Source organism: Amphiura filiformis, chromosome 10 (assembly GCF_039555335.1).
Source record: "Amphiura filiformis chromosome 10, Afil_fr2py, whole genome shotgun sequence".
Classification (NCBI taxonomy): Eukaryota; Metazoa; Echinodermata; class Ophiuroidea; order Amphilepidida; family Amphiuridae; genus Amphiura; species Amphiura filiformis.
In genome coordinates, this window is record NC_092637.1 from 48,165,706 (window position 1) to 48,192,045 (window position 26,340).

The window sequence follows — 26,340 nt, forward strand, 5'->3', positions numbered from 1 at the left end:
TCTCACGTTCACTTGAAAGAGTGTATCCCGAGCCCGCGATTTAATTCATAAATTGGATAGTAAAATTAGCAGGCACTTGGGCTAGCTACAACCCTGATCATGCTATAGGCCTACTCGCAAAATTATTCCCGCTATGCCAGTTCACGCTCACAATATCGTTTGCGGCTGGGTTTTGAGACTAGGGAGTATGTGATTTATGAGACGTCTTTGAATTATGATACTGTCAGGTGACTCGGCACTGAAGAGTCTTTGATATCAGAGACGTCTTTGAATTAGCAGTGCCCCCGAACTGACATGAGATCATCTATAAAATTAGAGAAAGATTACAGCTGATTGTGACATCGTTGGCTATTGATCCATATAAAGAGAACTCGGATCATTCATTAGGATCACATTACTTGGACTACACCAAAAGTTGCAGAGCCCTACCAACCAACTGCAGAACCGATTTACATCACATTTGTGACATCGTTGGCTATTGATCCATATAAAGATAACTTGGATAATTCATTAGGATCGCATTACTTGGATTGTACACCAAAAGTTGCAGAGCCCTACCAACCAACTGCAGAACCGATTTACATCACATTTGTGTATTTGTTTTACTCTGTCATCTTGAATGAGAAACAACCAAGGTAAGCTATAATTTAATTTAATTTTAAAAATATTGGTTAAATGACTTAAAGGAGTATTTCGTGATTATAACAACCTCTTTTATGTTATGTTTTAGTAGATATCCACAAAAAAGCTTATACTCCCATAATTTCAGTTGATTCTGATTTTTCGATTGCCAGTTATGCATGATTATAATTATGTATTACATAGACTCCATATACCAACCCTGTGTCCCTGTGTAGTAATGTTTTTCTGTTCACAGAACATATACATAACTTTGACCATACCGTTTGCCAAGGGAATGAATCTGCAAGAAATATTTGGCACACAAACGTTATGTAGCCAGAGGTTTCCGTTGGTATAAAAATCTCAACTCCTTTTTTTACAAAACTGAGGGGATGAGGTTGTGGATCACGAAATGCCCTTTCAAATTTAGAGCTACCGGTACTGATGGAATTTTATTTGTTGATTATCATAAATATGTGATATGTCAATTAGCAATCTACAATAGGAACTGTTAGCTCAACTTAATGTGTCATTAATGTGTGCATCTTTTAATATTTTGTGGTTTATAATAGTAACTATTTTTGATGCATGCACCACCATTTCATATTTATTATATATGTTGTAGGCCTATTGTATTGTACTGTAATTTTAATATTATTACTCTGTACGTTGTTGTACAGTTAATTTTGTACCTTGCTTAATGATGTAGTAGAAGAAAGACATTTCAAATTCATCACAAAAACTCATGCTCGCAGAACTTTATAGATTTCACAAATCAGTCATGTTTGCATTTCATATTGGTCATTGAATTTTGTCACTTTTGACATTTCGGTCAAACGTACATCAAATTCATGAACACAAGCCGTTAAATTCTTAAGCATCTTTACCATTTAAATTTATAATTTTAAGAAATTCAAAAAAGTGTTTGAACTCTAAACAATATTTATGCAGTGCAATTTAAACGATATCTGCGGCTCATATAAACACTCCAAATTAATGTCCAACAACTTAAAAAAAATAAATATGCATAAAAAGGATGTGTACATATGCTACAATATACTCGAGCCAATGACATAGCCAAGAATTTTTTGAAGATGGGAGGGGGCAAACTTGGGAGAGAGCCAACTTCCATGGGGGGATTGTCAAAAATCGGCTAAAAACAGTAAGAGTCTGCAATATCAGGACGGCCAATATCCCTTGGGGGCACAGAGGGCGGTCAGCATCCCTCAGGAGGGCACAGGTGGCAGCTGCTTCCCTTTTCTACCACTGACTAGAGCAGTTCTTGCCCCACAAATCTGGACTGTGTGGCTTGAACCCCGGGGGGGTACTCAAGTTTGGTTTTGGTAGGGACGTGCCGCTGAGATTTTGGAAGTAGACCCATAAATATACCAATTTTTCACGAAATTTAGCTTTCAGAGCTTGCACTAATTAGAGGGCATTTAGTGGAGGCGCTTATTAGGGATGCTTTTCTAATAAGTGCTGCTGTTCAAGTCTCTGTATGGCAAAGCATATTAAAGAAGTTGTAAAGAGAAGTCCGGTCCAATTACACATAAATGCTCAGTAAAGATTGTGGACTCATATAGGCCTAGAGTAAAAAGTTACAGTCTGTGGTGCAATATAATATAGTAAGCTGGAAAATAAATTATTTTGAGAGATGACTGTAAACGTGTGCAGAATTTTGAGTATTGCTGATCTGGAATAAGTTTACAGAAATGCCCCAAAACTATGTAATTCTTAAAGTTTCAAGTGGTATGTTTACATGTCCTGGTAGGCTATATTGGCAAAATAAGCTAAAACTATATTGATTTCTGGTACATGTACATATTTGAGCACACAAAAATATAGTACATCAAACTAAGCTTGAGATACTTCAAAACTTTCAACACTAAAATTACTTATTTTTAGGTTGTGTGATTTGCGATTAGGCCTACATGCGTAATTTGATTCCTTTTTGTTTCTTTTTGCTTTTAAAAAGATATTTTACTGCTTACGAAAATATTAAAATCTATTGTCCAATGCAGCCCCCCCACTTTTTTTTTTTGTCCAATGCACTCCCCATTTTGTTTTAATTCATACAAGATAAAATCATGCATCAGTGAAAGCTGACAGTTCTATAACATGCTTAACAGTATTTGTTATAAAGATCATTGTTAAAATCTATAGAAGTTTAGGCTTACCCAAAAAAATTTGAGGAAAGTAATAACATTAATTTTTCGCATTTTCTCAACTGATTCTCAACCAAATTGTATTACAACTTTATTATTAAGTTCAAAAAATAAAAAAGTACAAAATTAACAGGTCTTTGATGTATATCTCATTTTCACCATTGTTTTTATTAGGAAAGTTCTATAATGCATATTTTTCTTGCAAAAAAGTTCTGTAATGATATGCAGGCCTTATGTATTTTTAAGGCAAATTCTGGTAGTCATGGTCGCTCAAATATTTAAAAAAATCATTGCCTATATTAGCAGGCGATTACGCCTGTGCAACAATTATTTATTCTGGTACTTGAGATACGTGTCGTTTTATAGGAAGATGTTTCGTTTGACACTCTTTACATCATAACTCAAAAACCACAAGTGCTACAAATAAGTGTAACTGTGATATTTGAATTCTTTGTCAAGCATGCTTCAAAACTATAACCACAATAATTTTCAATGGAGGTCATTACCAGGGTTCGAAATTTTGGTTGTCCGGTTGCCCGGGACAACTAAAAAAGTGGCTGGACAACCAAAAATACTGATTCGGTTGTCCGCCTGACAACCATAAATCTGTAGCCAAAATAGACCTTTGTACATACGGACAACCAAAAACTTAGACGGACAACCAGAAATTGTAACCTGGTTGTCCGTGGGACAACCATTTATTTTCCCTTAATTCAACACTGGTCATTACTATTCACAAGATACCACGATTCGACCAATTCACAACAGCTGACAACTATAAGTTGCCTTTAAGTAAAAAGAAAGCTTCTGTTAATGTTATGAAAGTTCTACAACTGCAAAAGTAGAAAATGTAAACTTCTTTGATATGTATATATTTCTTTTTCGCATTTTTCTGTTCTGTAATGAGTATTTCTCTTGCTGAAGATATGCAGAGAAAAGGTACATTTTCACACACATATAAAGTACTTATCACACAAGTAGTACAATACTAGCATGCACGTTTTGGTATGTATTCTTTCTGTATTTTATATTGCAGTTATTACGTTGTCGTAGCACACTTCTATGTGACATAATGCCTAAAGTTAAGAAGAGAAAAAGTACTATGTCGCGGAAAACCACAGGTGCATATCAGATGGCTCTATCTAGACATCGTGAAACCCCTGAAGAGCGACAGTCACGGCTACAACAAAAGAGAGAACACACTACCAATGTGCGTTCCTCTGAAACTCCTGAAGAGCGGCAATCGCGGCTACATCAAATGAGAGAAAATGCTACCAATGCGCGAGCTTCTGAAAGCCCTGAAGAGCCCCCGGGGAAGAGCCACAGTCAAGGCTTCAACAAAAGAGAACATGCTACCAATGTGCGAGCTTCCGAAACCCCTATAGAACAACAATCACGGCTACATCAAATGAGTGAACACGTTACCAATGTGCGAGCTTCTGAAACCCCTGAAGAGCGACAGTCAAGGCTACAACAAAAGAGAGAACACACTACCAATGTGCGAGCCTCTGAAACCCCTGAAGAACGACAATCACGGCTACATCAAATGAGTGAACACACTACCAATGTGCGAGCCTCTGAAACCCCTGAAGAAAGACAATCACGGCTACAACAACTTCATGAACAGCGTCTCCATCAAACAGCAGAAGCACTCGCCCGACACAGAAAATTGGGTATCATCAAAGACACAACAGATTTTCTTGAAAGTGATTTTACACCAGACGATGCACACCATGAATTATCTGGTCTCTTTGATACCACTGCATGTCCAGACTGCAAAAGCTTTCGATGGAAAGAAGAAAGGTCAGGCCTTTGTTGCTCAAACGCGAAGGTCAAACTTAACCCATTCCCACCACCACCCACTGTTATTCAGAACCTATACCTGCAATCTGAATTTCTGAACAACCTTAGAAAATATAACAACTCCCTGTCATTGGCATCACTCGGTGTAGGACGTGAAATTATACAGCATGGATACAGTCCAACCGTAACAATCCAGGGCAAGATGTACCATCTTATTGACACCCTGCTTCCTTCTGATGGTAATGTACCAAAATTTGCTCAGTTATACTTCCATGACACTGATAACGCAGTCTCCAACCGCTTATTGCACAATCCCGATCTTGAAGCTACGACAATTGGTACACTGCAAGAAACGCTTCGCAAAGTTAATCTGTACATCAAGTCCTTCAAAGCAGCGATAGAGGTTCAAGAACAGAATCAAGACAGTCTCCACATCGTGCTGAACGCTGAGAAGAAGCCATCAGAAGATCATGCAAGGCGTTACAACCTTCCCACAGAAAGCGAGGTTGCAGTGATCCTACCAGGTGATTTAGTCAACAACCTTGATGTTGTTATTCATCCACGGGAAGGGCCAATGCAGCATATAAACCAACTGCACAGAAGCTATGACCCCTTGCACTATGTACTATTATTTCCTTATGGAACTGACGGATATCACTTGCACATCCCTCATTCCAAAGGTCCACGAAATGTTACACCAGTGGAATTCTACAGGTATATCCTTCAAGTTCGAGCAGATAGTGAAAACTACATTATGAAATCTAGACGACTTCTGCAACAATATGCATGCGACCAATATGCTAAAATTGAAGGTGAACGTTTAAAGTACATTAAGTATCGATATCACCAAAAAGAAATACGAGCGGAAAAGTACAGTGGCCTGATGGATGCGATTGACAATGATGATACAAACAATGCAGGAAGAAAAATTATCCTGCCGCCAACTGTGTATGGTAGTCCTCGCTTTTATGCAGAAGCCTTCCAAGATGCAATGGCAATTGTTCGCCATTATGGTAAACCGTCGTTATTTGTGACATTCACCTGCAATCCAAGTTGGCCAGAGATTAAGGCGTCATTATTCCAGGGTGAGAGACCAAGCGATAGGCCAGATATATGTGTTAGAGTCTTTAATATCAAACTCGAAGAGCTGCCGAAAGACTTGCGTCGACGTGACGTCCTTGGCAAAGTAGTGGCCTTCACATCTGTGAAAGAGGATCAAAAGAGAGGCCTTCCGCATGCCCACATCTTACTCATATTAAAGGATGAAGATCAGCCCAAAATGCCTCAAGATATTGACTGCATCGTGTGTGCTGAAATACCCGACAAGGAAACAAATCCGAAGCTATATGACATTATAACGCACAACAACATCCATGGACCATGTGGTACTATCAACAGAAACTCCCCATGCATGGTTGGAGAAGGTGCATCAAGAACATGTGGAAAACACTTTCCAAAAGACTTCAGGAATAACACAGTAGTCACACAATCATCGTATCCAGAATACAGACGACGATCTCCAGAAAATGGTGGCCGAACACATACAATGAAAGTTCATGGAAATAACTTCGAAGTTGACAACCGATTTATCGTTCCATACAATCCTTTTCTGAGTCTGAAGTTCAACGCTCACATCAATGTTGAAGTGGTTCACAGTGTAAAAGCTGTGAAATACCTATACAAATATATTACCAAGGGATGCGACCGTGTAATGGTTCGTTTAGGCAATGGAGAAGAGATAGATATTACCAATGATGAGATAGAACGCTTTGTGAATGCCCGATATGTCAGCGCGTCACAAGCATTATGGAGGATATACTGAGTTTAAACTCCACCAAAGGTACCCTGCTGTTATGAAGTTGCCTTGCCATCTGGAAAATGAACAGCTGGTTGTATTCAACGAGGGACAGGCTGAACAGGCTGTATGCGAAGGTCCACCAAAAACAAAGCTGACAGAATGGTTTAAACTAAATCAAGCAGATCCCGATGCAACAACTATTCTATACACAGACATCCCAAAACATTACACATGGAACCGAAATCGATGGCAAAAAGAAAACGAGATGCGGCTTCAACAACGACGATACAAGGTCCGATATGATTGGCCGTATACCTGTCATTAGCTTGAATGCCCACCAATCGGAGCTCTATTTTCTGAGAATGCTACTTCATCATCAACCTGGTGCTACTAGCTTCGCAGATTTGAAGACAGTTGAAGACAAGGAACACGCTACCTTTCAAGCTGCATGTTTAAAATTAGGACTACTGGAAGACGACACAGAGATCGACAAGGTCATGGAAGAAGCTGCAGCTCATAAATTTGGCAACCAGCTACGAGATGTGTTCACTAATATCCTCATTTGGATTCGACCAGCAGATCCTCTGGCCTTTTATGAGCGACACAAGCATCAATTGGTAGAAGATTACCTACGCCGGGATCAGGTGAAAGACCCAACTGATATCATTGTGAACGAGCTGCTAATTTATCTGCAGGATAGGTTGGAAAGAGAGAAGTTAGAATTGCAGCGCGATTTTGGCCTGCCCATGCCCGATGCCAACGTTACTGACAGTCGTATGCCCAGAGAGATCAGAGAAGAAATCAACCATGACGTTGATGCATTACAACACATTGATGTCACCAATCGGAAAAAACTGAATGCTGAACAACGGGAGGTGTACGACACTGTCATTACATCAGTAGACAGCGAGCAAGGGTTACTTATTTCATTAGACGCCAGTGGCGGGACAGGCAAAACCTTTGTCCTGTCTACCATTCTTGCACACGTACGATCCAAGAAGGGAGTTGCCCTCGCTACAGCTACAAGTAGAATTGCCGCTACCCTTCTGCCTAAAGGTCGAACTCTTCATTCACGACTAAAAGTACCGATCAACATAACAGAGGAGAGTACATGTAACATCACACCACGTTGTGCAACAGCTGAACTGATTCGTCGATGCAAGCTCCTGGTCATTGATGAGGTGAGCATGGCAGACCGCCGAATTCTCGAAGCTGTAAATCGTTCAATGCAAGACATCCGGAAGAATAAACGCACATTCGGTGGTGTTACAGTTGTGCTGGCTGGTGATTGGCGCCAGATATTACTTATCGTAAGGTAGGGAAGTAGATCTGCGATTATCAACGCATGCATCAAATCATCACCACTGTGGTCTGATGTCAAAGTTATGAAGCTTACCAGAAATATGAGAGTAGCAATGGCTGGGGGCGATGAATGTGATTACGCAAAACATCTTTTGGATATAGGTGAGGGGAAAGTACCAGCAGACTACAAACTCGGCAAACATAAAATTCGAATTAAGGACGAATTTGTTTACCACTCAGATAGCTTCGAACACTTTGCAAACTTTGTCTTTGATGAATTGCAACACAACTACAAGAATCCTGAATGGTTGACATCCAGAGCAATACTGTGCCCTACAAACGATGGAGTAGATAAGGTCAACGACTACCTTCTAAAGAAATTCCCTGGTTGTGGGCGAGTATATAAGAGCAGTGACACTATTGAGGATCATAAGGAACGGCATCAATATCCAGAAGAATTTCTGAACAGCTTAAACCCATCAGGATTACCATCTCATGTAATAACACTCAAACCGGTGCCCCATTATCCTGTTGAGAAATATCGATCCCATCCAAGGACATTGCAATGGCACCAAGTATGTAGTAACCCATCTGAACGACCATGTCATCGATGCCACCATCGCCAGCGGAGTCCATGTTGGAAAAACCCTTTTCATTCCACGTATTTCTCTTTCACCATCTGAGAACCTATACCCTTTCCAACTTAAGCGACGTCAGTTCCCAGTGAGAACGGCATTTGCCATGACCTCCAACAAGGCTCAAGGCCAAACACTATCACAAGTTGGCATCTATTTGGAAAAGGACTTTTTTTCCCATGGTCAACTGTACGTGTCGATGAGCAGAGTGGGAAACCCAAACCATCTCAAAATCCTAACCAAGAATGGAACATTTCCGAACAGGGACGGCACCTACACAGACAATGTTGTTTTCCATGAGATCCTTTAATCATTCACCACCACCACCACCACCACCACCACAAGCTGCAGCACCAGCACCACCAATACCACCACCCCAACCAGAAGCAGCATCAGCACCACCATTACCACCACCACAACCCCACCAGCACCACTGGCAGCAGCAACATTTTCAGGATACAGATGCAGGTTAGTTCCAATAATATACTAACGTGAATCTTATTTTGTTTTCCATTTCCTGCTCTTTCAATACTCTTTTCGTGAAATTTTATTACATTTGCCTATGTATAATACTTAGAAAGAGCTTAACAAATAAAACAAATACCTTCATGTGCTTCCATCAGCTCTACCGATCTGTGATGTACGGTAGATAACAGAGTAAACAGTAAATATAGCTCCACATAGACCTACATCATGTCACTTTTGAGTATATCATCATTTCCATGCACTAATGTCTTAAACACTAAAAAATGCCAACTTCCAAGTTAAATTTTTCATAATCTACATGTGTTCTAACACTTCCATCACCTTCTTCCAAATGTACAGGTAAATTGACAAATTCCAGGAAATCAGCTAGCCCTTATTATGGAGGACATGCCTGAAGAAGTTGCTGTCAACATGAGCTTCCCCCTCAGCCCTATACCAACATGTGATGAAGACGGTCGACCAAGGTTGAAATGATGATGATAATAGGCATGGTAAGATAATACTTTTCTATATTCACATTTATAGCTTGCTAATACAGGCCTAGAACATGTCAGTTCTGTGCAGAATGTCTTAACCACTAAATGGAATTCATACTAAATGGAAATCAGGTATTAACTACAGAATTTACATTATCTTCTTTATATGTACAGATAAAGGGGACAAATTCCTGGAAGTTAGCAGCCTTTACGAAGAACATGCATGGTATAAGCCTACTCTTCCACCAAACCAGTCCTGTATGAATCAGCATGATGTACCATTCTCTCATGAAGATGGTCGACCGATGTCCAAATGATGATGATGATAATAGTAAGAATTGCATATTATATAGCTTGATAGGAGTATAGAATTCCCTTTCTCCATAATTTTCATGCATGTACAACTTGACCGTTAACATGGCTAAAATGAAATCTAACTATAATAGTACATTACTACATGTGCCCACTTCAATTTCAATTATCAATTATTTCTTTCCAAACACTATTTATTCTATTCATTTTAATATTCCTTGCTCAACACCTTTCCCCATTCTTTCTGTCACCCACAGATGTGATGATGACGACAATCAACATGAAAAGGCATTGAAGATCATAGAAAAACAGGAAGAACAAGAAAAGGAGGAAGAGGGACAAGTTCAAAGAAGCAAACAAGACCAACGACAAGCGATTTTCATTTAAAATTTGTGAAAATATTTCATAACTGTCGTACATCATAAGCCACGCTCCAAATGACTAAATTTATAGCAAAAGATAAGAAATTAATTTTTTTAAACTGTGTTGTTTAATGACTTACCCAACAAGCAAATACGAAACATCTTTAAAATATTAAAATATTACAAAACTATTTTTCCAACAAAGTTATAATACTCTAATTTATATGTGTGCGGTTACGCATACAGCCATACGGGTATACCTCTAGTAGTCTTAAATTACAACTTGGGTAAGTCCCAGTAATTTTATAGGTTGACTTCATATAAAACGACAAGCCCAAAGTTGACCATTTTCTTATGATTGTTTGTACTGCATATGTGCCGAATTCGGAAGGTTTAAAAGTCAAAATGGCCACAATATTGAAAATAAATGACTAGATGCGTAGTCATTGGCCCTATTTACTTTAATTTCCATTTTATTTTCAATATTGGGGCCAATTTGACTTTTAAACCTTCAAAATTCAGCACATTTGCAGTACATGCAATCATAAGAAAATGGTCAACTTTGGGCTTGTCGTTTTATATGAAGTCAACCTAGACAATTACTGGGACTTACTTAAATTGTAATTTAAGACTAGTAGTCATATAAAAGTGATGTTTTATAAATTTTGAAGGTGGACCACATCGACTTTGGGCCCCCTGAAAATGTTGAATTTGCAATAAATTTCATCTTCGTGAGGGCGCTGTTCGAATTGTAAATGAATTGTGAGCTCAATTTTTTGGATATGTATTGTATTTATCCTATATTTAGCATCAGTGACAACAAAAAATAATTAATTTGACAAAAAATGTGAATTTAGGGGGGCTAAACTTGCCAGTTTACAAAACATTACATTTTTTCTTGCATATATAATGACCCCGTGACACAACGCGCAATTACAGATTTTTTTGATTTTTTACTTTTTGACAAATTGGGCATGCAGTTAGTGTGTATACAAGGTTTCAGACCTCTCTCTCTTTTTGTAAAGAAGTTACAGACTCCCAAAGATGACATTTATTTAGAGGGCAACTTTTGAGTCCAACTTTAAATGGCTGCCACAGAAAATCCGTAAGAGCTACAGACCTCAGATTTGCAGGTTTTCAATATTTTAACATGTACAACATATGACTAAAATATAAAGCAAATCTGAGGGGGTCAGGTGGGGGGCCTCCTTGATTTCATATGGACTGACCCATCTTCAATACGAAAGGTCAAAATTTTCAATTGATCGTCGGCTTTTCATCCCACCTACATACACTTTAAGTATAAATCATCAGATTTATAAAGTTTACTTCAAGTACTGTTAAATATCAAAAATATCAATTTTTAATGATTTGCCATAAAATGTGTATTAAATTGCGAATTTCAAAAAATCAAAATTATTTGATATCAGAATGACATTCTTCAGTATTCAGAATGCAATTCGATATGTCTGATGTGCTCTAATGTCCCAAAATAAATACTGTCCAAACGTTCATACCCCAGCCCTTAAATACACCAAACAAGAAAATAATAGGGACATGCAGAAAATGGGAGAAACAGGTCAGACAAAGAGGTGACAAAATCTAATACTGTCAAAACAAATGAGATGAAGGAATAGAGGAGGTTACGGAGTGATACAGGATATGTATTACCCAATTTATTAAACTGAAGGTGGTGGTACTACACCCCTTAATAAATTTGTGACTATTTTTGCATTTTTTCGCAAAAAACAATAACACACTGGTAATAAAAGTTAGGTATATTATAGAGGGGCAAGAATCCAGTTACTACACTGGAATTTCAGTGACTCAAGACAAGTGGTACATTATTTATGATAAGAAAAGAGGTACCGCTAGAATGTACCTCATTTCATAACATATATAATGAACCACTTGTCTTGAATCATTGAAATTTCAGTGAAGTAATTGGATTCCTTGCCCCTATAATATACATAACTTTTGTTACCCGTGTATAGTAATTTTTTGAGAAAAATGAGAAATTATTTACAAAATTTATCAGGTGTAGTACCACTTTATGGCACACCGCACTTGCGGAATCCCCCCATCTCATTATAATGTCTACATTTTTCAATCTAGGTGTCGCATGCGTTTATGGCATTGGCACCGCATCATTCAAAACTGGTGCATAAAATTGTAGAAATCCCTGAGATTCAACCAATCACAGGGCAGGTTATAAGACCCCTGGAAGGTGAAAAATTGGAGGATCATTGACACAAAATGGTTGAGGATAAGCAATCCTCACTGACATTGTGATTTTAAAATGTTTGAAATTAAAACAATTCTAGGAAAATAAAGCAGAATCAAGGTATTTATACATCTCCCATCTCTCATACAATCTTGTACTACAATTTGACCACCAGAACATCATCAATAAGAGTGAAAATCTGGTGCAAACCACTCTGCAATATGTGAGTCAAAACATCACAGATGACTAAAACACATTAACAGCAGAGTTGAAGGGTGGCGCTGGGGTTGGGCAATTGAACTGACTACATTGTTGGGAAGGTACTTCCAAAGGGTAGGTTAGGCATGAGAATGATCATCCATGAAAAAACCTGAAAAGTTTGAAAAAGCCTGAAAAAGTGCATGAAATTAGGCTATAAAGGTCAAAAAACGGGCTGAAATTAAAAGAAAGTGTGGAAATTTGGACCCAAAAAAGCCTGAATTTAGGCTTAAACCTGAAAATTCTCATTCCTGGGGTAGGTGCATATGGGTGGAAATATGTCTGAAACAGAGAATGTCAGCAAAATTAATGATCATATAAATTGTCAGTTATTCACAGTTAATTAAAAAGTTTAAAACAGAGAAACAAAATGAGACTTACAATTGAGCTTCTGCATCTGGAATTGTTGATACCATTTTCCAAACTCTCTACATTTATCTTCACTGATCAAGGCTTTGTACTTTGAGTTGGCTATGTTAGATATCATGGACTGAAAATAAATATGGAAAAAATGGTTGGAGATGTTAAACTTACCAGATTTGACAGAAAAGTGACCATGACCAGTGCTTTTAAAGGTGGGTAACCTGATTGACAGCCTCATCCCCCCATTTACCCCATCAAAATGCAGATTTCGGTATCAGGAGAAAGCTCATATTTTTCTCATTAACATATGTGACACGATCAAGGGAAATGAGTCGGATGTCACTAATATTGATTTTGAGATATTGGCGAAGAAAGTGTTCAAATTCTTTCAAATTGTTTTCAGCGATTGATAAATTAACGTAACTTCACAAAGAAATGTCGTATCAACATGTGGTTTTCAGTTTCTGAAAGCTCTAAATGTCCTCTTTAGAAACCTGTGTAAAACTCATTTTCGACCAAGGCCGACATGTGACCCATTCCCCTTGATCATGTCACATATTGAAATTAGGCGTCCCAAATTTGTATATTTCCGAAGAAATCATCAAAAAACTGTTGAATTGTGGTATACCACGTTTTAGACTAATTCAACAGTTTTTTGATGATATGTTTAAATATACCGATTTGGAACTCCTAATTTCAATATGTTAATTTCAACATGTTAATGAGAAAAATAAAATCTCTCATTTGATATCAATTTATTACATGACTATCATTAATAAAAACACTGTATAGACTATATTATCATGATTATCATGCTGTATAAATGTCAGTAATTCCATAAGGAATTAGCCTCATTTACAAGAAAAATTTATGTTTGATGGGTTTTAAGGGATGACGTTTTATGTTATAAGTCAATTCTAAAGAATTCCATTTTCCAAATATATCAGGTCACCTTCCTTTAATGCTCTGCGTGCTAGCCATGAGCTTCAATGGAAAAAGTTCAAGTTTTGAAATATTTTCACAAAATATTTTAATATTTTAAAAGAGCTATCTAAAGAACCACTGAATCAATACTAGGCTTGTTTGTACTCATTTTAATGCATTTTTCATGCTGATTCCAAATATGGTCATGAAAATTTACATTTTGAATTTTTGAAAAAACTTGTCGTCTGCAGTCGACACCAGCGTGGAGAGAATTAAAGTCTTCTTAAACATTCAGTAAAAATGAATTTGAAGTATGTTTATATGAAGAGGGAATAAACCTGAATTTCATGGGAAATTAAATTCACATTAATTCACCAAGCAGGTGTGTTTTAAATTTTACTAGATGACATCAGTGAATATGAAACCTCATCAACACAAACACTCCCCCACACACCCTCTCTACATGCACATACCAACATCCCCACACCTACTCACCTGAGACAAGGGTGATATGGCAGAGAGTTGTAATGGACTCGGATCTTTAAGCAACACTAGCGGGATACCCGCGCTTCGCGCGGGTCCCCGCTAGATGGGAGCGTTCACCATAACAGGAATAATTACTGAACAGGTAGAATCATTGAAAAGGTACACTTTATTTTTCTAAATCTGTTCTTTCTTACATTTCCCTTTAGCTTCTTTGTTTATTTGCTGCTTGTGATTTCCCGTTTCCATGTTTTTTATTTATCTCTGTTCTCATTATTTTAGCTTCTTTTTTCTTACATTTCCTGATTAGTTTCTTTCCTTCTTTGTTTCGTTCCGTTTCATTTATTACTTTAACCCGTTGGCCTATTATTCGTACATTTTTTTTGTCCTCATTTTAATTTAATTTTTTTTTTTAGTACCGCTTCATGTTGTTTATACAACAAACATCTTTTTCCCGTATTCAGTATTTATTACGTCCTCTCATATAGCGTGTCTGCGGACGTGTTCACCCGTTATCATAATCCCGTGACTCGTCCATATATACCTTTTTGTCCTTTATTTTTCCTTCTTTCCGTATTATCATGTCCACTGGTCTCTGGCTCGCAGTTGCGTGGCTCTGCGCCGTTTACGCGCCCATTGGCGTAGTGCGCGTTACGCACGAGGCGCCGACGCGCTGCCGGCCAGCTGCAGTGACGGGTAGGCCGACAACCGATTTTCATAACAAAACCCCCGTTTTTACCCATATTTTCACTGTTTTTGCAGCCAATTCTTGACCGCTTTCAACCAAATAAAGTTTAAACACGTTCCCGTATATTCATCGATCTCCCGTATGAATTTGGCGACATTTGGATAGAAACTGATGGAGCCTTTATAGGCATACATAGATACATAGATAGATAGATAGATAGATAGATAGATAGATACATTTCCCTATTTATAGTAAGATGATAGTTGTCTGTACCAAACCGTCAACACACCCCCACACACACACCCCTACACACCCCCTCACCTGAGACAGGTGATATTGCAGGGAGTTGAGTAGCATAATGATAGTTGTCCTTATCAAACCGTCAACACCCCCCCACACACCCCCCCACACCCCATACCAAACTGTCAATGCACCCCCAACCCCCCACCCCTACTAACCTGAGACAAGGGTGATATAGCTGAGAGTTGTGACTGACTGAGGTCTTTGAGTAGCATGATGATAGTTGTCCGCACTAAACCATCAGTCCATTCTGGTGCTAGTACTGATGTCTCACTGCAAAGAAAAATGCAGTTTAAACGTCAATGTTACAAGGAATTTTATTTGGGGCGGTGCAGGGACCAGTCTCAGTTTCAATTCATTTTTATCTTCTAATCAATGATTGTTGACAAAATCAAATATTATTTGATGCCAAATATCTGGTGGAAATATATTTTTGTTTTTACATCAAGAGGCTAGAAGACCGGGGGAGGGGGGGGTCTCAACTTTGGTTTGGCTGGGGATGTGTGTCTGGGACTCTGAAACTACCCAAATTTGATGCAATCCAGACCCAAAATTACACCAATTTTTGAAAAATTTGCCCAAACTTTGCTAAAAAAACAATGAAAAATTGTGATTTTTTCAAAAAAACACCCTTTCTTAAACCAAATTTCCTTGTAATTGAGGGCCATCAATAAACCAAAATGGCTGAAAATGCTCTGAGTCTAAACTAATGGCTGAAAATGCACCCCGATATCTGTCACACATCCTCATACCCTCATTTCTACTCAGACCCCTCCCTCAGGCTAGAGATAAAAAATAACTGGAAATAACAAATACTTGTAGCATCAAATATTTCACATCAATTATAAAAAGTATGAACCAGTCTTTAGAATCCTTAACCTTCACTTGAAGTCGCAAAAACTCAAAATTAAAATCCTTAAGAAATAATCTGTTTGATGACTTCTCCGGTACTTCCAATAATCACAGTTAATCGGACGAGTTCTAATTTCACTTGTTAATTTCACATATTAATTATCAGTGATTAGCGGTTAAAGTGGCAGAAAAAACTTTCCTTTCTATTAAATTTTCATCTTCTATTAATCTCCGGTATCAATGGTGCTGTCACACGAGTGTTGGTTTAACAACCTCAGATCAGTGTCTGGATGAAATCACACCACCAATGAAGAAATCAACAGGATTTTCCTAATTTGAATCACTTCCCAGCAAACATTATGTCTTTTGAAAAATGCTAAAAAAATGTTTAAATTGCTTGAAAATAATGATCAGGAAAATATTTTTTGGGGGCAACTTGAAAACTGTTATTGGGCTATTCCATTTGAAATCCACACTACACCTCAAGAAGATTTTGGAATTATCTTCCACAGGGGGAGTATGAATTTAAAATGGAATGAACACATTAGGTGGCTCCATTTGAATTCCATACACCCTCTGAGAAAGATTCAACCTGTATCTTCCACTGAGGGAGGGTGAGTTTCAAGTGGAGGTGCTAATGTGTTCATTCTATTTGAAATTCATACTCCCCCTGTGGAAGATATTTCCAAACTCTGCCACAGGGGTAGTGTGGATTTTAAATGGAATAGCCCAATAACCAAACTTTGTGTGCCCTTTTGCAAATAGTACACACAAAAATGTTGTGTTCAGGGATAATACATAATGCTGCACATGCTGCTTATTTTTAAACAAACTTTGGACATTATTCATTGTAAAAATTAAGAGCTAAATATATGGGTATGAATTCAAATTAATTCAAACTTAGTAATATTTTGTTAACCCTTACACCAGAAAAAACCACAGAATAGCACGATGAAAAATTCTGCGCATGCATGCATCCCAGGGTCTGCGATGACGCAATCACCCGAAGTGTCAAATGCTCACGGAATTGCTGGCCGGGCAGCAATTAGCCGTATAGCTCCCGGTCCGCGATCGTGTGCTTGGCATGCGGGGGGTCAAATGTTCGAATCCCGGGGGTGCCAAGTCAAAAATTCTTCTTCTTCTTGACTTTTTCGGATCTTCTGTGACTTCCGATAGCAAAAAACCTGGGTCAGTGTTAGGGTTAATAAATCTAATACTGGAACATTCACTTTGCTATGTTACATCTGAAACCATATTCAGACTTCATTTGAGTAGTTAGGCCTGATCGTATCACAAATCGCTAGCCGACATTAATCCGCTATATCTATTGCCAAGTCACATGAACGTGAGCTTAGTGACCAGATTATATAGAAGGTTGTTTGCCACGCTCATTCAGCTGAGTAAAAACTGTATAGTGTGTCTCAGAAATGAAGTATCTTTGAAACGGTACTATTTTTATTTATTTTATTTTTTTTGAAATTGTATTTATGGTTCAGGGAGAAAAATCAGTGCCATGCACAATATGAAGAGCTTTGTTGCAAAACCCCTTACATCCACTTGCCCAATTTTGAGAACACATCAAAAAATCTCACTGATATTTTGAGGTTTGCAACAATCCTACCCAAGCATCCCGCCAAAAACTGCTTTTCATATACAGGTGATGGGTATGTGCCTGTCATATGTCAATAGTCCCCTTTTTGAAACCAGCTTACACCCAATGACCCCTTTTTAAACTCATACCTGATGCTATACCCAATGACCTCCTGTTTTCCAAGAATTTTATCAAAATGCTATAAAATAATGTGGAAACTTTCAAAATATCTTATTTCAACAAATTTATAATGAAAATTTTGCAAATATGGAACAAAAAATAAAGTTTTGCTCCAGTTTTTGAAAAAGATCAATGAAATTACACCCATGAAAGAATAAGTTCACCAGCAATTGAAATCCAGATCTCCCACATAGGGGGAGTAGATTTGAAATGGAGTCCCCATACATAACCCCATTTGTGAGAGATTAAGACCATGTCTTCCATAGAGGGTGTATGGATTTCAAGCAGAATATCCAATCCACTGTAGTTATGTGACACAGTTGTATGGGTTGTGCAGGGTCGCCACTAGAGAGGGGTATGGGGTGAGACACCCCCCAATTCTAATTTTGTTAGCAAAAAGTGACTGTTGTTGGCAAAAGCATAGGATTTGCGGCAAATTACAAGAGTCATAATAGACGAATCCATCGAGCCATGGTCATGGTCAGGATTTGGTCGGCCATTATTGGGTCCCCGCAGCACCAAACAGGTGTTGTGACTGCCCAATTGGGTGGATTAAAGCCGCTTAAAATTCGATGTTAGATTCTTTTGTGTTATAAACTGTCATCATTCTTTTGTCTACATGTAACATGGGTGATAGAATGCAGTTTAAAATACCCTCCAAGGCTGAATCATTTAACATTTTAGGTGTGATGGAGCCAACAGGGACCCAGCTTTGGCTGCCATTGAGGTGTAGGAATGTGTGAAATTGGATTTGTCTATAAAAATCAAATGTGCGATTGTTATCACCTTCTGCTGTTGTTGGTATACAATATTGTAAAGGTAGATACTAATGAAAACAAATGTTGAGGAAAAGTTTTGACCACCAGCCCCCCACTTTTTAGATTCTTGAACACCCTGGCTGCTTAAAAAAGTTGGGATCTACAATTCCCAATTTTAATAGGCACAAAATATTTCCGTCAGCAAAATATGCTGTGCACCCCACCCCCAATCCGATTGGTCTAGCGACGCCCCTGTGAGTGTGTTGGTTCGATCCCCAAAGATTGTCTGTTTTTTTTTGGGGGGGGGGTTGTTTGATGTATAGAATTGGCTTCATTATTTAGAAAATTCAAACTATAGGTGGCGCTATTTATCTTAAATTATATTTCATAATTTGGAAGGAGTAGGTAATCAATACTGCCAATAAAACAGATTGAATAGGTGAAACAAGCAACAAAGAAATTTTACAAACACATGTTATCAACAAAGAAAAGGAATTATTTGTATTAAAAGCTTGAAAGAGTAATTTCTAGTAACAAAATAGCGCCACCAATCTTGTCATAAATAGAAACATTTTATATCCGAAAAAGCTTTAAAAAATGCTTTGAAAGTGAATAATGTTGTAAATATGGGGAAATTCAAGTTGAAAATGACTCAAAAAGCATCTGTATACATTAGCATGATACTGCTTTTAGCTGTTTAAGTCTAAAATTAAGTAGTACATGACGTTTTGTTTGAAAAACTAATAAATGATCACATCAAACAACCATGGGGGGTTGCTGTCAATTTATTATATGGCAGTTTGCCTGAGCTTCCCTGACTGTTTTTTTTTAAAGACTGACTTTATCATGATGATCTCCTATGCACGTTTTGTATGGCTTAACACACTCTTTGGTCATGATCATGCTATCACCTCGTAAGACTTATACAGATAAGCTTAACTCAAGTCTTGGGTTTTAGCTATGAATTGTCACTGGCGTATCAAGAATTATGTTTAAATATTAACCTTATATTTAAAATAAAGATACATATTTAATGTTTCATCTTATTTTCATTTTTTAATCATTAGAAACCTTATTCAATAAGGGAACAGGTACATAGCCAGTATTTTATGCAGGGGGTGGAACATTTTTGAACATTTTGACATGGAAAAGTGGTCCCTTCATTTATTTCTTTGTAATTTTGACCTTCTTGGGTACATTTTACCCTGAAAAGTGGACTGGGGTGCATCCCAACCTACCCTGGCTACACGCCTGATGAGAATAGACCACAATATCAATGATGTCCAAGTTTGGTTAGGGAGGGAGTTACAAATGTTGATTTCATTTCTTGTATGTTCTTAGAATACATATATGTGACATGATCAAGGGGAATGAGTCACATGTCAGCCCTGGTCGAAAATGAGCTTTACACATGTTTATACAGAGAACATTTCGAGCTTTCAGAAACTGAAAACCCCATGTTGATACAACTGTTCTTTGTGAAGTTACATCAATTTATCAATCGCTGAAAACAATATAAAACAAAAGAATTTTAACACTTTCTTTGGCAATATCTCAAAATCAATATTAGCGATATCCAACTCATTTCCCTTGATCGTGTCACATATGTGTTATTTTGGAGGCAAGGGAGCAGCTAAGGAACAAAACTAGTTACATTTATATGACTTCATCAATCTTTTAGGTTGTTCCCTAAGACTGCCTGCTGATATCTGTGGATACTTGTCACTTCTTCCCCCTACCCAGGCGGCGAGTGGCATGATAGAGCCGGCAACTTGTGAAACCGCCCGGCCTTATGGCATTTTCCATATACTCGGTTAGTTTTGTGGGGTTCATTATCGAACCCCAACGGTTTCCGCTTGTATTTATATTATTTATTAACATAGGCCTATGATTTGTTTGTGATATTTCAAGTGTTTTAAAATGTCAAAACAATCCCATTCAATTACACGGTTAACGATGAAAATTTACTGAATTTAGAGGATGCACGGCGACCACCACCTGCCCCTACCTCTGGTTGAGGTTCATACCGTAGAATTCCATCTACATATGCCGCTAAATGAGTGGGGTTTTTCTTGACAAAAGAAACGAAACGCAGACACCCTCCACAAGAACATTACAATAGATTGGTCTTACAATAATACTTGTTTGTACAGTCACCCTGTATCAGTAATATAGTTGCTCAAACTCTAATGATTTTGTGGAAGGTGCCAGCCTTCCATCTCTTTCGTCAAAACAAAACCCCACTCATTTAGAGGCATGCTAAGTAGAGTATATAAAGCAGAATGGCAGATGGAATTCTATCCCTTGTCTCGTACAGAGCCAGTGGCTCGGAACCGGGGGAGGCCGGGGGGGTGGGCTCAGCCCCCCAATAATTTGGATGCCTATGGAAAATTACCATTGGGGCCCCCAATAATTTTGGCCAGGCACCATTGGGCCCCCCCAATATTGAACATCTTCCGGAGCCCCTGAGAGCCACTTGAAGTTGCAGGGTTGGTTTGACTTGATGTGGTTTGTTTCCTTGTTTGGTGTTTGGGCAACCCTGGATAACCCAAGAAAGCTTCTATTGAATATAATTTCCATTGGGGTCCATTTGAACACTGGGACAGGTTGAGAACAATCAGGGGTTAACACCCTCCTCTTTCTGAAACTGGCTGCGAGATACATGTGCATTGTGCAGATATGGCTCTCTGTACATGGGGCCAGACGGTTTAACGTCCCCTCCAAAGGATGGAGTACTTTCATGATTCATTTTAGTACCCAATTCTAAATTAACCATGGGGAGAGCAGAAGTTTGAATTGAATCTAGAGGTTGCCAATTAATTTCAGAATCCCCCCCCCCAAGTCAATAACCCAGCAAATCTCCAGCACTGGGGATTGAACACAGGACCTCATGCACTAAAGGCAAGTACCCTAACCATTATTAGGCCATGCTCTTTCTTCTTTTTCTTACTTACTTTCTTCCTTCTTTCTCTTCCATTTCTCTTTCTTTCCTTCCTTCCCTTTATAAATTTCTCTTTTTTAAATTTCTCTTTTTAAAGTCAATTTCTTATTTAGTTTTCTTTGTTCCTTGTATGATGCCCCAATCTTTACTTTTTAGCATGTTTGATCTTTGCCTGCGGGAGCTGTAACTAGGCGAGTTAAAAAAAGGTGAGTTAAAGAAAAGTGAGTTAAAAAGGCGAGTTACCACAGAGATTAGGTTTTTTGTCAATTACCCCCCACGAAGTAAGCTGAAGGTGAGTTACGACAAAGCCATCAAGTCCCATCGGCGAGTTACGACAACACCAACCATTCCCACAAGCGAGTTACGACAACACCATCAAGTCCTGCAAGCGAGTTACAACAACACCATCAAGTCCTGTAAGCGAGTTACAGCAATGCCATCAAGTCCCACCGGAGAGTTACGGCACCACCATTAAGTCTTGCAAGCGAGTTACGACTTATTATTGGAATATTATAAATCGTAACTTGCTGTAAAAATCTTAACTTCGCTTCTGTGACTGATCGTAACTCGCCAGTGGGATTTGTTGTAAATCTTAACTCGCCAATGTGACTTGTTGTAACTCACCGGCGGGACTTGTCGTAAATCTTAACTCGCCGGCGGGACTTGCCGGAAAAACCTTAAGAATTTTACGGAACTCGCCGGCGGGCCTTGCCATATTCTCAGCAGGGGTCACTCTTTAATCTCTGCAGGGGGTAACTCGCCATTCTAACTCGCTTCTCATCTAACTCGCCCATTCTTAACTCGCCATTTACCTGTCCCCTATGGCTGCCTATTCGCCTATTGCACGGTTCCGCCATATGCGGGGAGAGCCTTGAACTGGCAATAGACATGAAAGGAAGTATTACGTAACTTTACGCAATGTTTATTGTTATATGACTGGTTCAATTCCCATTCATGCATGCTGTCAGATCGAGGCTCTCCTCGCATATGGCGGAACCGTGCAATGAATGATTGCAAAAAGCTAGCAGAGCAGACAAGATGACCTGAACTGAACCAACTCAAAAATCATTTTAATCATCTTCTGATATCGCAAGTCTTGTTTCAAGTCTAAGTGACAATATTCCATAGCCTGAAGATAGCAAGTAGATTAGATTTCAATCAAGGACTAATCGGGCATTTACACATTGAATATGACTAGGGGATTATCTGTAATGATGAGATGCAATGCTGGGGTAGCCAGTATTTGCGCGACAGAGTTTGTCCTGCAGGTTGGAGCACCCACCTTTATGAATTGAGTGTTTAGGAACAGTTTCAGGCAAGACACCTACTATATTACTGCAGCAGATGGAAAATAAATGTGGCACAAAATTTCAACTTTTAGGGTGTGTGTGTTGGGGTTGGGGGTGGGGGGGGATGCACAATGCTTGGTCCCATCATGGCCGGATAAGAGAGGTTGGACTGTACCTCATAAGGGGGTAAGGTAAGTCTGGCTGGACCCCACAAGAATCCTGGTGTAAGTAGGGGTGTGTGTGTGGTGGGGGTCAGGTGGGGAGGGGGAGGGGAGTGCGTACGTGTTGGCCGACAAACGAGGACACACACAAGATTTTTCACCCTAAACTGTGGACCTACTTCCAACCGAGGACTGTCCTCGGTCTCAAACTGCTGCAAAAGACCTCAAATGCATGCTAGATGCTTTAAACGCTATTTGCCTGAAACCGAGGACCACACGTGTAAAAACTACCGTCCATGAGGGTGATGGCTAAAATTCCGTTTTGTATTATACACACAAAAAATCCGCCATTTTAGTCCACGGTTAGGCGATGAAAACATCATACACACGTCCTCGGTTAGATAGCAAAACACAATGTCCACGTTTGGAGGCAAACACAGACAGGGGTGTGTGTTTGTGTGTTTAACTTTCCCTTGCAAAGCAATGGTGCAACACAGAACAGATCTGATCAAATTAAAATCCAGAGCTTTTTGATGCAATTTCACTGTAGCCCAGAGAAGATATCTTACACTTCCCACAATGCTTTTCTTCCCATTCAAGTTTTCTGTACTGATTTGCTATCTAGTACAACATGGGTTGATAGTGATGAAAAGTACCTCAATGAACAGAGCACATCCAGATATCTTGCAAAATATATTAATTTCTTGACTATCAACCAATGTTTAGCCAGTCTATTCTCACATATAATAACAAAGGGACAAATTAATAGGAGTGTCATCTGCTATAATAACATGATGTGTCATGTTGCAAAGGATTCTGGGAAGGGTAAGATATCTTCACTGGTAATATCCCCAGCAAACACAAAATATTCAGTCCAACATGCATTTAAAGCAGTATTGACAAAAATACCTCAATTACCCGAGCTTGCACATATTCTCAATATAGAGGGTGAAAAATTAATATTTTTTAATTTAAATTTAGGGGGTCATTCACCCCCGATCGGGGGTTAACGCTACCCCTGCTCAATTGTAAGATCTGGATGAGCTCTGTTAATTGAGGCACACCGACATCACCTGGCTAATAATTACTTGGTACACCAGAGATACTAAAATCAATACCCGGGATCGATACATGTGAATGTGCTATGCACGATTTTGATATTCAGACGAAAATCTTTGGATACCGGGGTAGAAAATGGTGAATATCTCCCGTAAATGATTTCGTCTAAAGAAACCAGATGTGGTTCCTTGCACTTGAATATATGTGTTGACCAGATATGATAGTCGTTAGCTTGCGTCTTGAGAAAGAAGCTTGCGTCTTGAACTCAAAAACTAACAATAATTCTGATTTTATATGTGCCGAATTATATAGCGCAGTGTATAGGCCAATCGTGGGTAGTCTAAAAGCATATGACCTATGGCGTACCATAATGCTCGACTCACACACAGCGAGGTCAGTCACCGGCCAATTGTCAGTAGCCTTAGTCAGATGTCCTTCGGCCCATTATGCGTCTCAAAACTATTAAACAGGTCGGAACAAAATGGACATGCATGGCGGTGGATTCAACCTACCATGGCGATTTCTGCCATGAAGATATCGGGCAATGACACTATGTGAGGTATTTTTGTGAATATCGAACCATGTGACACTGGATAGCAAATCAGTACAGGGAAGAATTGCATTGTGGGAAGTGTAAGATATCTTCTCTGGGGGTACAGAGTATAGGCCCGGGATATTATGTGCTACCGTATTTGCCCCTATTTGCCCTGTGCACGCTATCTTTCTACCAAAACAAGGTTCTCCCTACAAACGCATGCGCAAAATATGCATTTTTGTTTCTATCGCTTTTCTAGTAATGTGCCAGAAGGCTTTTGCAACACATACGCGGTAATCAAAGCATGCGTTTAACAGGCATACGCACACACAACATGTACTTTCTAGTTAGAACCTCCTTTTGAGATGACTGTAAGATCGGCGAATAAGCGCCCACCCAGCGACTTTGCTACAAATGATCCTCCGTTATTATGTGCAGGATCAAACTACGCAGGATCAAACACAGAAACATTATAGGCTACACTTAAAGTCCATATTTTTGGCTATTTTTTACATAATGCAATTATGTAAATAAGTAATACAAAAAATAAGCGCCCAAAATGACCTTGTTTTTAAGCACCCTGGGTGGTTATTGGAATGAATACGGTACTTTAAAAAATGGAAATCCAGCATTCCTGCAGCTACCACAATTAAACAATGTATGAACATCTTTCTTTCAGTGGCAGCAGCAGGAATTGGTGGGGGGCAATGGCCATTGGGAGGGGCAAAGTGAATTTTGGGTTGGCAAAATCAACAAATTTTGTGTAAAATTGCAGCAAAAAGTTAAGATTTTCGTAATTCTGGCTTTAGGTGGACAAGACCTTAAAAGTGGGAGTGGTAAGAAAAATATTGGGGGCGGGGGGCAAATGTTTTTCTGTTTTTATGAAACGTGAAAACTGGGTTATTGCTTAGTTAGCTTGAATGCTGAGAAGTTGACACAAGGAATGTGTACCCAATAACAAAATCATATAGGGGAAGGTACTTTTTGTTTCTTTCTTTCTTCATCTTTTCCAAATAAATTGGAAGGGCCCTTGGGCAGGGCTCCCAGAAACATGTATTTTAAACATTGCGTAAAATTGAATTCGGAAGGAAGTACTTAATTTACGTTTTCCAAAAATATGAATGTTTAATCTAGGTTAGGATTTGGGTACATTAATTTCATTTTTATGAACCTTGGTGGAATAACTAGGTCAATCCCCCTCCCATTTGCCCCTCAGTTGGCATTGTGGTCCTTCGACATTTTGAATCTTATAATTTGATATAGTGGACATTCGACATAACAGACCTTTGACATAGCGGACCTTAAAAGCGTTTTATCCGGTTTCTAAAACTATGAATTTCGCTCAACTTTGTCAGGATTTGAGCGGGGATTTGAGTACACTATCATTTACTTCATTTTTGTGACCCTTTGAATAAGTAGGTCAAACCACCTCCCATTTGCCCCCCAGTTGGCACCGTGTGTTCCCTTCATCATCACTATATGTCACGCTCTAATAATGCTGCTGATTAAGATGATGTAAATAGGCCAAGGCAGGAAGGCATATGGCTGATTTTGACCCTAACTTGCGGTACAGGACCAAAAGTGAATCATGTTATCGGTGTCGACCTGTTATGTTGAAAGTTCACTATGTTAAACTGTTACTTTCCTATATAATACCACCGTGTTCGGTTATGTCAAATATGAAGCAAGGTTCGCCATGTAAAAAAATAAGGTTTGGTATGTCAATTTCAAGATATAATTTGTTTGCTATGTTGATGGACAGTTTGCTATGTCA

At 38.8% G+C, this 26,340-nt stretch overlaps 1 protein-coding gene and 1 long non-coding RNA gene across 3 annotated transcripts in view; one reads left to right on the forward strand and one right to left on the reverse strand.

The window, feature by feature from the left end:
- LOC140162974 (uncharacterized) overlaps nt 1-26,340 on the reverse strand; it is a 137,316-nt gene that overhangs the window by 7,931 nt on the left and 103,045 nt on the right. For both annotated transcript variants that reach the window (XM_072186298.1, XM_072186297.1), the window contains 2 exons: nt 15,359-15,473; nt 12,824-12,932 (listed from right to left, as the gene is read on the reverse strand). In XM_072186298.1, the coding sequence (XP_072042399.1) occupies nt 12,824-12,932; nt 15,359-15,473 (224 nt within the window). The remainder of the gene's footprint in view (nt 1-12,823; nt 12,933-15,358; nt 15,474-26,340) is intronic.
- LOC140162304 (uncharacterized) lies at nt 8,698-10,010 on the forward strand. Its single transcript, XR_011860227.1, has 4 exons — nt 8,698-8,792; nt 9,150-9,301; nt 9,461-9,617; nt 9,856-10,010. It is a non-coding gene; the product is annotated as an uncharacterized lncRNA (long non-coding RNA).